This window comes from Nerophis ophidion, linkage group LG09, assembly GCF_033978795.1.
Source record: "Nerophis ophidion isolate RoL-2023_Sa linkage group LG09, RoL_Noph_v1.0, whole genome shotgun sequence".
NCBI lineage: Eukaryota > Metazoa > Chordata > Actinopteri > Syngnathiformes > Syngnathidae > Nerophis > Nerophis ophidion.
Genome location: NC_084619.1, coordinates 70103536 through 70115838, shown reverse-complemented (window position 1 = coordinate 70115838; position 12303 = coordinate 70103536). Strand labels below are relative to the sequence as shown.

At 45.5% G+C, this 12303-nt stretch overlaps 1 protein-coding gene and 1 long non-coding RNA gene across 4 annotated transcripts in view; both read left to right on the top strand.

Moving 5' to 3' along the window:
• Positions 1-12303, top strand: part of cog2 (component of oligomeric golgi complex 2) — a 47307-nt gene that overhangs the window by 9950 nt on the left and 25054 nt on the right. For all 3 annotated transcript variants that reach the window (XM_061911676.1, XM_061911675.1, XM_061911674.1), the window contains exons 6-11: positions 3271-3379; positions 3468-3647; positions 3733-3857; positions 7708-7834; positions 7913-8052; positions 8259-8320. In XM_061911676.1, the coding sequence (XP_061767660.1) occupies positions 3271-3379; positions 3468-3647; positions 3733-3857; positions 7708-7834; positions 7913-8052; positions 8259-8320 (743 nt within the window). The remainder of the gene's footprint in view (positions 1-3270; positions 3380-3467; positions 3648-3732; positions 3858-7707; positions 7835-7912; positions 8053-8258; positions 8321-12303) is intronic.
• Positions 3864-6519, top strand: LOC133559687 (uncharacterized). The gene is made up of 2 exons (XR_009808249.1): positions 3864-5566; positions 5649-6519. It is a non-coding gene; the product is annotated as an uncharacterized LOC133559687 (long non-coding RNA).

Sequence of the window (12303 nt, the reverse complement as noted above, 5' to 3'; positions counted from 1 at the left end):
AAGTGTTTGTTTCGCAGTAAATGTGGGTGGAAGGAAACGTAATATAGTTGCAAATGCATCTGCAGGTTATCCATACATCTCTGTGCCATGTCTGCTTTAGCATCGCTGGTAAAATGTGGAGACACTCCGGTACATTCAATGGGGGTCTGGCGGCAGACACTTTGGCATCTTCGGGCCAGTGGTGCAACTTGAATCCCTCCCTGTTAGTGTTGTTACACCCTCCGACAACACACCGACGAGGCATGATGTCTCCAAGGTTCCAAAAAATAGTCAAAAAAACGGAAAATAACGGAGCTGAGACCCGGTGTTTGTAATGTGTAGAAAATGAAAATGGCGGGTGTGTTACCTCGGCGACGTCACATTCTGACGTCATCGCCTCCAGCGCGATAAACAGAAAGGCGTTTAATTCGCCAAAATTCACCCATTTAGAGTTCGGAAATCGGTTAAAAAAATAGATGGTCTTTTTTCTGCACCATCAAGGTATATATTGACGCTTACATAGGTCTGGTGATAATGTTCGCCTTTAAAGACTTGGTCTTCACTTGTTTAAATAAGTTTATTAATTTTTTTAATTTGTTTCTGATAACTTTCCGAAAGACAATTTTAGAGAAAAAATACAACCTTAAAAATGATTTTAGGATTTTTAAACACATATACCTTTTTACCTTTTAAATTCCTTCCTCCTCTTTCCTGACAATTTAAATCAATGTTTAAGTAAATTAATTTTTTTATTGTAAAGAATAATAAATACATTTTAATTTAATTCTTCATTTCAGCTTCTGCTTTTTCGACAAAAAATATTTGTGAAATATTTCTTCAAATTTATGATTAAAATTCAATAAAATTATTCTGGCAAATCTAGAAAATCTGTAGAATCAAATTGAAATCTTATTTCAAAGTCTTTTGAGTTTCTTTTAAAATTTTTGTTCTGGAAAATCTAGAAGAAATAATGATTTGTCTTTGTTAGAAATATAGCTTGGTCCAATTTGTTATATATTCTAACAAAGTGCAGAATGGATTTTAACCTATTTAAAACATGTCATCAAAATTCTAAAATTAATCTTAATCAGGAAAAATTACTATTAATGTTCCATAAATTCTTTTTTACATTTTTTCAAAAAGATTCAAATTAGCTAGTTTTTCTCTTCTTTTTTTTCGGTTGAATTTAGAATTTTAAAGAGTCGAAATTGAAGATACACTATGTTTCAAAATTTAATTTTCATTTTTTTCCTGTTTTCTCCTCTTTTAAACCGTTCAATTAAGTGTTTTTTTTTATGTTTTATTCTCTACAAAAAACCTTCCGTAAAAGGAAAAAAAAATGTACGAAGGAATGACAGACAGAAATACCCATTTTTTTAAATATATATATATAGATTTATTTATTTAGCTATTCTTGTTTAAATCACATGATTTATTTAAAAAATTGAGAGTTGATTTTGGTATTTTACATGAGTTATTATTTGTACAAACATGGTGCAAAGTAATTCATGATTTGTTAAAAAATGTTAGTGGCTAGCTCGTTAAAATGGGATATTGTGATTTCACAAGACTGTCTTAGAAGTGATCATTTGAAAATGTTCAATTTGTAAAATGTACAATTAGAGAAAATATAAAAATAAAGTGTTGCATGTTGACATTTATCTGTTTTAATATATATTTATTGTGAGAAATCAAGGGCTTCACGGTGGCAGAGGGGTTAGTGCGTCTGCCTCACAATACGAAGGTCCTGCAGTCCTGGGTTCAAATCCAGGCTCGGGATCTTTCTGTGTGGAGTTTGCATGTTCTCCCCGTGAATGCGTGGGTTCCCTCTGGGTACTCCGGCTTCCTCCCACTTCCAAACACATGCACCTGGGGATAGGTTGATTGGCAACACTAAATTGGCCCTAGTGTGTGAATGCTGTCTGTCTATCTGTGTTGGCCCTGCGATGAGGTGGCGACTTGTCCAGGGTGTACCCCGCCTTCCGCCCGATTGTAGCTGAGATAGGCGCCAGCGCCCCCCGCAACCCCAAAAGGGAATAAGCGGTAGAAATGGATGGATGGATGGAAATATTTTCAGAGTACAATAAGTACATCCGTCCATCCATTTACTACCGCTTCTTTCCTTTAGGGTTTGCGGGGGGCGCTGGTGCCGCTCAGCTACAATCGGGCAGAACGCACTGTACACCCTGAACAAGTCGCCACCTCATCGCAGAGTATAATAAGTCTCTTATTACTTTTAATAACATTGCTATTCTGAAGCTAACCAATTATAAATAAAATACTTCTTTCCATTAATGTGACCCTCCTTTACCCCGAAGAACAGCCGGGGTTGGCTGAGCCACCCGCAACCTTGAACATGTGCGGTAGAAAACAGATGGATGGAATAAAATGCATGAGAATGTTTTATTATTTGAACGTTATTTTTAAAACTGTTATTTCCAGCGGAACTATTCATTACTTATCGTGTTAAGCATGCAATGTCAGATACAGTCTGACACTGAGAGCCAGATACAGTCGTCAAAAGAGCCACAGGTACCCCTGTTTTAAACTGTTTATGACCAAGTACGGCAGCTGTTTATGACCCCCCTTCCCTTAGAAACAGCTGCAGCCATGCAATCAGGAAATGTCCAAATAAATGAGGAGGCGTGGAGCTCCCTCATCAGAGCGTGATAGGAGACTGTAGCTGAGTGTGCAGCCCCAGACCTTTCTCCTCATGAGCTAAATTGAATCCTTTGCTTCTTGAATTGTCTAATAGATGTCATCTGTGTTTGAACCTGACATTACCCCGCCTTCCGCCCGATTGTAGCTGAGGTAGGCGCCAGCGCCCCCCGCGACCCCGAAAGGTAATAAGCGGTAGAAAATGGATGGATGGATGGAGAAATCATTAAGATGATCAGTGTTTCCACAAAGATAAATATCATTAATTATTAATAATAACATAGAGTTAAAGGTCAATTGAGCAAATTGACTATTTCTGACAATTTATTTAAGTGTGTATCAAACTGGTAGCCCTTGGCATTAATCAGTACCCAAGAAGTAGCTCTTGCTTTCAAAAAAGTTGGTGACCCCTGCCTTACTGAGATCATTTAGGACCAAACCCTTAAAACAAGTGAAAGACTCTAACATAAAATCTGCTTAGTGAGAAGAATGATCTTATCAGACAGAAAATAAGCAAATATCAGCCTTATTTGAGATATTTCATCTTACTTACATTTCAGTATTTGCAGTATACATGGCTCTAAAGAAGCGGCTAAGAAACGCTGCGTTAGATAACACCTCTCGTGCACTCAGCCCCTTGATGGCAGGTCAGATCCTGGAGAGGATCGCCACAGAGTTCAACCAGCTGCAGTTCCATGCCGTGCAGAGCAAAGGCATGCCCCTGCTGGACAAAGTCAGACCTGTAAGTAGTCATTCCGCGCTTCTGTTCGTCCATCGGTGACATAACGAGCTGACGGTTTGCGACTTGGACTCGTGTGTTCCCTCTCCAGCGTATCGCGGGTATCACCTCCATGCTGCAGCAGTCGCTGGAGGGTGTCCTCATCGAGGGTTTACAGACGTCCAACGTGGACATGGTGCGCCACTGCCTGAGGACTTACGCCACCATCGACAAGACCCGGGACGCCGAAGCGCTGGTGGGACAAGTTCTGGTGAAACCCTTCATGGATCAGGTAAATACATGAAAGGGAGGGTCCCGTCTCTTTAAAATAAACATTGGAGCAGAATAACAGCCTTCCCATCTCCTGCTGCTTGTAGGTGATTGTAGAAGAGGTGGTCAAGTCCACCCCAAATGGTCTCCAGCTGATGTTTTCGAGGCTGCTGGAGTTCGTGCCTCATCACTGCCGACTACTCAGAGCGGTGACAGGAGGAGCTGTGGCCAGGTATCTTTAACAATGCCTTCTCAAGGATATTTGGAAAAGAAAAAAAACAATACTTACAAGGGCTTCACGGTGGCAGATGGGTTAGAGCGTCTGCCTCACAATACGAAGGTCCTGCAGTCCTGGGTTCAAATCCAGGCTCGGGATCTTTCCGTGTGGAGTTTGCATGTTCTCCCCGTAAATGCGTGGGTTCCCTCCGGGTACTCCGGCTTCCTCCCACTTCCAAAGACATGCACCTGGGGATAGGTTGATTGGCAACACTAAATTGGCCCTAGTGTGTGAATGTGAGTGTGAATGTTGTCTGTCTATCTGTGTCGGCCCTGCGATGAGGTGGCGACTTGTCCAGGGTGTACCCCGCCTTCCGCCCGATTGTGGCTGAGATAGGCGCCAGCGCCCCCCCGCGACCCCAAAAGGGAATAAGCGGTAGAAAATGGATGGATGTACATACAGGTAGCCTAAATAGCATGTTAGCATCGATTAGCTGGCAGTCATGCCGCGACCAAATATGTCTGATTAGCACATAAGTCAATAAAATCAACAACACTCACCTTTGTGATTTCGTTGACTTTATCGTTGGGAATGCATCTGCTTTGAGTGTCGCAGGATATCCAGACATTCTTGACATCTCTGTGCCATCTCTGTTGTAGCATCGCCGGTAAAAACCAAACGAGGGACTTTCGCATCTCTTGACACTGGAGCAACTTAAAACCGTTGACTAGAATTTGTTTGTTTGGCATTAAATGTGGATGGAGGGAAAGGCTGGATGTAAATATAGCTACAAATGAGGCATGATGCTGTAATATGTACATACAGCTAGCCTAAATAGCATATTAGCATCGATTAGTATGCCGAGCTAATCGACCCCAAAAGGGAATAAGCGATAGAAAATGGATGGATGGAAGAACAATACTTATGTGAGACAAGAACACACATCTTTACCTTTTCCGTGTTTTCTAAACGGTAAACAACTGCTACTAAGAGGTGGCTAACAATACAAGTAATGGGAATATGACCTATTCCATATATAAAGCACTCTAAAAGCCTTTAGCACGTTTTTTTTCTTTTTTCATTTTATTTTTATTGACATCCAGCATCAGACATTCCTATCCATTACATCATATTCACATACATAAGGGATGCCCATTACGTCGATCGCGAGCTACCGGTCGATCGTTGAGGGTGTGCCAGTCGATCGCAAACCAAGCATTAAAGAAATAAACAAACCTAAAAAGTTGTGATCAGCAATCTTTACTACAACGTCACTTTGGTCACTTGATTGACATTCACGGCACCCGAGAGTCTTCTGAGATGACGCTGGCTGCTGCCAAATCATTAATAAGAAAACATGACCGAGAGGAGGGCGAGAAACACTTTATTTCAACACTCGCGCCGTACCTGCCGTCAAAACCTTAAAGACAGACTGCACAGTTGCTGTCTTCACAATAAAAGCCCTGCTTCATCCTGCCTGCGCTAACAAAATAAGAGTCTCCGAAAGCTAGCGTGCACAAGTTAGTAAGTTACGGAGTTGGCCGTCAATGTATTTCTTGCAAAATGTATAAAAACGAGTATGGAAACTGGAAAAATAAGACACCAAAAACTAACCACTTTCATGTGGTATTGGACAGAGGAGGACTTTTTTCTCCTCCATTCGAAAATGTGGACGTTATCATCACTACTGTCTGATTCCAATCAATGCAAGTCATCAGAATCAGGTAATACACCAACTTATATTCTTGTCTTCGTGGAACAAAAGAAATCTATATGTGTTAAACATGCTTGTGTTATCATTACCAGAATGAGAATCAGCACCTCCAAGTCCGAGTCCATGGTTCTCGCCCGGAAAAGGGTGGAATGCCATCTCCGGGTTGGGGAGGAGACCCTGCCCCAAGTGGAGGAGTTCAAGTACCTAGGAGTCTTGTTCTCGAGTGAGGGAAGAGTGGATCGTGAGATCGACAGGCGGATCGGTGCGGCGTCTTCAGTAATGCGGACGTTACACCGATCCATTGTGGTGAAGAAGGAGCTGAGCCGGAAGGCAAAGCTCTCAATTTACCGGTTGATCTACGTTCCCATCCTCACCTATGGTCATGAGCTTTGGGTCATGACCGAAAGGATAAGATCACGGGTACAAGCGGCCCAAATGAGTTTCCAGGTCTCTCCCTTAGAGATAGGGTGAGAAGCTCTGCCATCCGGGAGGAACTCAAAGTAAAGCCGCTGCTCCTTCACATCGAGAGGAGCCAGATGAGGTGGTTCGGGCATCTGGTCAGGATGCCACCCGAACGCCTCCCTAGGGAGGTGTTTAGGCCACGGGGAAGACCCAGGACACGTTTGGAAGACTATGTGTCCCGGCTGGCCTGGGAACGCCTCGGGATCCCCCGGGAAGAGCTAGATGAAGTGGCTGGGGAAAGGGAAGTCTGGGTTTCCCTGCTTAGGTTGTTGCCCCCGCGACCCGACCTCGGATAAGCGGAAGAAGATGGATGGATGGATGGATGGATGGATGGATGGTGTTATCATTAAACATGGCGGAAGCGGGTATCGAACCTGGAACCCTCAAGTTGCTGGCACGGCCACTCTATCAACCGAGCTATACCACCCCATTATTAATAATAAATTATTAACAATAATAATCAGAAATAATATAAATAATTTGAATAAATGGGTTAAATGGGTTGTACTTGTATAGCGCTTTTCTACCTTCAAGGTACTCAAAGCGCTTTGACACTACTTCCACATTCACCCATTCACACACACATTCACACACTGATGGAGGGAGCTGCCATGCAAGGCGCCAACCAGCACCCATCAGGAGCAAGGGTGAAGTGTCTTGCTCAGGACACAACGGACGTGACGAGGTTGGTTCTAGGTGGGATTTGAACCAGTGACCCTCGGGTTGCGCACGGCCACTCTCCCACTGCGCCACATACATATATATATACATAATGGGTGAAATCCTTTTTTTTTTTTAAAGGAGTACAATCACTAATTCGAAAAATTAAAGTCAGGTTTATGGGGCGTGACATAATTGATTCAGTTTTGCCAGTATGAAGTAAATTTTCTCCAATTTATAATTAATAAAGGTAGTTATCTTCTCCATTTTAAATATATATCTCCATTGTGATTTCCAATTTTTACTGTCAACTGAGTTTCGTTTCTTAATCATTTCTGCCGGTTGTGTTTTTTCAACGCCAAAAATGTGCCTTGGCTCTAAAAAAGGTTGGAAAACACTGCTGTAATTCTCTGATGAAAATGTTCTTACAGTATTTTTGTCTTAGCTTTGATTAAAATGCACCAAACCCAACGTTCCATGCTGGTAGTTTGAGCTGAAGTAAACAGCGCCCTCTGCTGGTTGCTGTCGAGTAGTGAAGTGCATAATTAGATTAGATAGTACTTTATTTATTCCGTCAGGAGAGTTCCTTCAGGAAATGTGAAATTTTCAGCACAATCTCATTCAAGATCAGACAAACATTACAGGGAGACAGAACAGGATCGCTGACGGGTCTGCCGGCTTCCAGCGCCCCTTACAAAAAAGATGAGATACAAGTAAACAGGGGGGGGGGGTGGGAGAAAAAAATAGAAGATTAAAATAGAATAAAAAATATCAGTCTTAGCCTGGGCCTCCATTATTATTATTAATATGCCTCCATTGCTTCAAAGATCATCTATTGAGCAGCCCTTTGAGACCCTCGTGATTTAGGCCTGTATAAATAAATGATTGATATTTGCCAGGAGTGTGCTGCTGTGTTGCAAACATCACTTATTGAATAATATTTGGTTTATCTGTGCTTCAAAGTCTGCTTTCAAGTTTGGAACTGTGCTCTCGAGAGTCCTCCTTTCCTCGTATTCCCTCTCTCCTCAGCGACAAAGCCGACATCGTCCCCGGCTACGACTTCATGGTGAACTCCGTGTGGCCCGAGATGATCAAAGGCATGGAGGAGAGGTTGGCCTTTCTCTTCAACCCCGGAAACCCTGAGCTTTTTTACGAGGTACGAGTTCACCTCAAGTGGTTTCGTTTGTGTGATGTAGTCGTCGTTTTTTACGGCGTCTGTTCTGTGTGCTTGCAGCGTTACAGCATGAGCACAGACTTTGTGCGCAGGTTCGAGCGCCAGTGCAGCTCTCAGGCCAGCGTGCGGAGGCTCAGAACGCATCCGTCGTACGTCAGCTTCCACAACAAGTGGAACCTGCCCGTCTACTTTCAGCTACGGTGTGTGTGTGTGTTTGCCTGCCGAGTAAGATCAATGTGTGTACGGAACACTGCAAACATTGCTGACCACGTCCTCTGCGAACACAACAACATAAAGGTTGCACAATGCAACGCTGCATCCATTTTGGGGAAAGTCCAGCATTTCCAGTATGCAGATTGTTGCTTCACGCCGCTGATAGCACGTTGATTGTTTACTTCTTCTGCAGGTACAAGGAAGTAGCAGGCAGCTTGGAGAACGCCATCAGTGATGGACTAAAGGCAGCGCCAGGTTCGTCCTCCTTCTGACATTTTGTGGCCTCAAGAACTGGCCAACATATGAAATAACAAGTGTGTGTATGACATTGGAATGACATTTCCAGTGAGGGTTGGACTCCGCCAAGGCTGCCCTTTGTCACCGATTCTGTTCATAACTTTTATGGACAGAATTTCTAGGCGCAGTCAAGGCGTTGAGGGGTTCTGGTTTGGTGACCGCAGGATTAGGTTTCTGCTTTTTGTAGATGATGTGGTCCTGATGGCTTCATCTGACCGGGATCTCCAGCTCTCACTGGATCGGTTCGCAGCCGAGTGTGAAGCGACCGGAATGAGAATCAGCACCTCCATGGTTGTCGCCCGGAAAAGGGTGGAATGCCATCTCCGGGTTGGGGAGGAGACCCTGCCCCAAGTGGAGGAGTTCAAGTACCTAGGATTCTTGTTCACGAGTGGGGGAAGAGTGGATCGTGAGATCGACAGGCGGATCGGTGCGGCGTCTTCAGTAATGTGGACGTTGTACCGATCCGTTGTGGTGAAGAAGGAGATGAGCCGGAAGGCAAAGCTCTAAATTTACCGGTCGATCTACGTTCCCATCCTCACCTATGGTCATGAGCTTTGGGTCATGAACGAAAGGATAAGATCACGGGTACAAGCGGCCCAAATGAGTTTCCTCCGCCGGGTGGCGGGGCTCTCCCTTAGAGATAGGGTGAGAAGCTCTGCCATCCGGGAGGAACTCAAAGTAAAGCCACGGGGAAGACCCAGGACACGTTGGGAAGACTATGTCTCCCGGCTGGCCTTGGAACGCCTCGGGATCCCCTGGGAAGAGCTAGACGAAGTGGCTGGGGAGAGGGAAGTCTGGGTTTCCCTACTTAGGCTGTTGCCCCCGCGACCCGACTTCGGATAAGCGGAAGAAGATGGATGGATAGATGGATGGATGTAAGACATTGAAATGCGCCCCCTTTGGCCAAAATTACTAAATAAAAAAATATTTATATACAGACATACTGTAATAATTTGAAGTAAATAATGAAGACAAAAAAAAATAACTAAAAGCAGTCTTTCCCTTCCAATTGTCGACTTTTTTCTTATAAAATTGGGAACAATTTCTCCTATTCTTTCTGTTTCTGTAATATTGCAATATTTTCTCGTAAAATGATTACTTTTTTTGTAAAATTATTACTTTTTAATGCAAAACGGTGACATTTGTCGTATAAAAGTCTGCCTTTTATCACAATATTGCCCATTTTTCTGTCGTTCTTGTAAAATCGGGACAATTTTTGGGTAAAATTATGACTTTTGTAATAATTTTGTCAAGTAAATTCTGGGATAGGTTGATTGGCAACACTAAATGGTCCTTAGTGTGTGAATGTGAGTGTGAACGTTGTCTGTCTATCTGTGTTGGCCCTGTGATGAGGTAGCGACTTGTCCAGGGTGTACCCCGCCTTCCGCCTGAATGCAGCTGAGATAGGCACCAGCGCCCCCCGCGACCCCAAAGGGAATAAGCGGTAGAAAATGGATGGATGGTTCCTAGTGTGTGAATGTGAGTGTGAATGTTGTCTATCTGTGTTGACCCTGCGATGAGGTGGCGACTTGTCCAGGGTGTACCCTGCCTTCCGCCAGATTGTAGCTGAGATAGGCGCCAGCGACCTCAAAGGGAATAAGCGGTAGAAAATAGATGGATGGTTCCTAGTGTGTGAATGTGAGTGTGAATGTTGTCTGTCTATCTGTGTTGGCCCTGCGATGAGGTGGCGACTTGTCCAGGGTGTACCCCGCCTTCCGCCCGATTGTAGATGAGATAGGCGCCAGCGCCCCCCGCGATCCCTAAAGGGAATAAGCGGTAGAAAATGGATGGATGGATACTAATTTTGCCAAGTAAATTCTGGGATAGGTTGATTGGCAACACTAAATGGTCCCTAGTGTGTGAATGTGAGTGTGAATGTTGTCTGTCTATCTGTGTTGGCCCTGTGATGAGGTGGCGACTTGTCCAGGGTGTACCCCGCCTTCCGCCTGAATGCAGCTGAGATAGGCACCAGCGCCCCCCGCGACCCCAAAGGGAATAAGCGGTAGAAAATGGATGGATGGTTCCTAGTGTGTGAATGTGAGTGTGAATGTTGTCTATCTGTGTTGACCCTGCGATGAGGTGGCGACTTGTCCAGGGTGTACCCTGCCTTCCGCCAGATTGTAGCTGAGATAGGCGCCAGCGACCTCAAAGGGAATAAGCGGTAGAAAATAGATGGATGGTTCCTAGTGTGTGAATGTGAGTGTGAATGTTGTCTGTCTATCTGTGTTGACCCTGCGATGAGGTGGCGACTTGTCCAGGGTGTACCCCGCCTTCCGCCCGATTGTAGATGAGATAGGCGCCAGCGCCCCCCGCGATCCCTAAAGGGAATAAGCGGTAGAAAATGGATGGATGGATACTAATTTTGCCAAGTAAATTCTGGGATAGGTTGATTGGCAACACTAAATGGTCCCTAGTGTGTGAATGTGAGTGTGAATGTTGTCTGTCTATCTGTGTTGGCCATGCGATGAGGTGGCGACTTGTCCAGGGTGTACACCGCCTTCTGTCTGAATGCAGCTGAGATAGGCACCAGCGCCCCCCGCGATCCCAAAGGGAATAAGCGGTAGAAAATGGATGGATGGTTCCTAGTGTGTTAATGTGAGTGTGAATGTTGTCTGTCTATCTGTGTTGACCCTGCGATGAGGTGGTGACTTGTCCAGGGTGTACACCGCCTTCCGCCCGATTGAAGCTGAGATAGGCACAGGCGCCCCCCGCCGATCCCAAAGGAATAAGCGGTAGAAAATGGATGGATGGTTCCTGGTGTGTGAATGTGAGTGTGAATGTTGTCTGTCTATCTGTGTTGGCCCTGCGATGAGGTGGCGACTTGTCCAGGGTGTACACCGCCTTCCACCCGATTGTAGCTGAGATAGGCGCCAGCGCCCCCCCGCGACCCCAAAGGGAATAAGCGGTAGAAAATGGATAGATGGTTCCTAGTGTGTGAATGTGAGTGTGAATGTTGTCTGTCTATCTGTGTTGGCCCTGTGATGAGGTGGCGACTTGTCTAGGGTGTACCCCGCCTTCCGCCGATTGTAGCTGAGATAGGCGCCAGCGCCCCCGCGACCCCAAAGGTAATAAGCGGTAGAAAATGGATGGATGGTTCCTATTGTGATTATATGTGAGTGTGAATGTTGTCTATCTGTGTTGGCCCTGCGATGAGGTGGCGACTTGTCCAGAGTGTACCCCGCCTTCCGCCCGATTGTAGCTGAGATAGGCGCCAGCGCCCCCCCGCGACCCCAAAGGGATAAGCGGTAGAAAATGGATAGATGGTTCCTAGTGTGTGAATGTGAGTGTGAATGTTGTCTGTCTATCTGTGTTGGCCCTGTGATGAGGTGGCGACTTGTCTAGGGTGTACCCCGCCTTCCGCCCGATTGTAGCTGAGATAGGCGCCAGCGCCCCCCGCGACCCCAAAGGGAATAAGCGGTAGAAAATGGATGGATGGTTCCTAGTGTGATTATATGTGAGTGTGAATGTTGTCTATCTGTGTTGACCCTGCGATGAGGTGGCCACTTGTCCAGGGTGTACCCCGACTTCCGCCCCATTGTAGCTGAGATAGGCGCCAGCGCCCCCCGTGACCCCAAAGGGAATAAGCGGTAGAAAATGGATAGATGGTCCTAGTGTGTGAATGTGAGTGTGAATGTTGTCTGTCTATCTGTGTTGGCCCTGTGATGAGGTGGCGACTTGTCTAGGGTGTACCCCGCCTTCCGCCCAATTCTAGCTGAGATAGGCACCAGCGCCCCCCGCGACCCCAAAGGGAATAAGCGGTAGAAAATGGATGGATGGTTCCTAGTGTGTGAATGTTGTCTGTCTATCTGTGTTGGCCCTGCGATAAGGTGGCGACTTGTCCAGGGTGTACACCGCCTTCCACCCGATTGTAGCTGAGATAGGCACCAGCGCCCCCCGCGACCCCAAAGGAAATAAGCGGTAGAAAATGGACGGATGGTTCC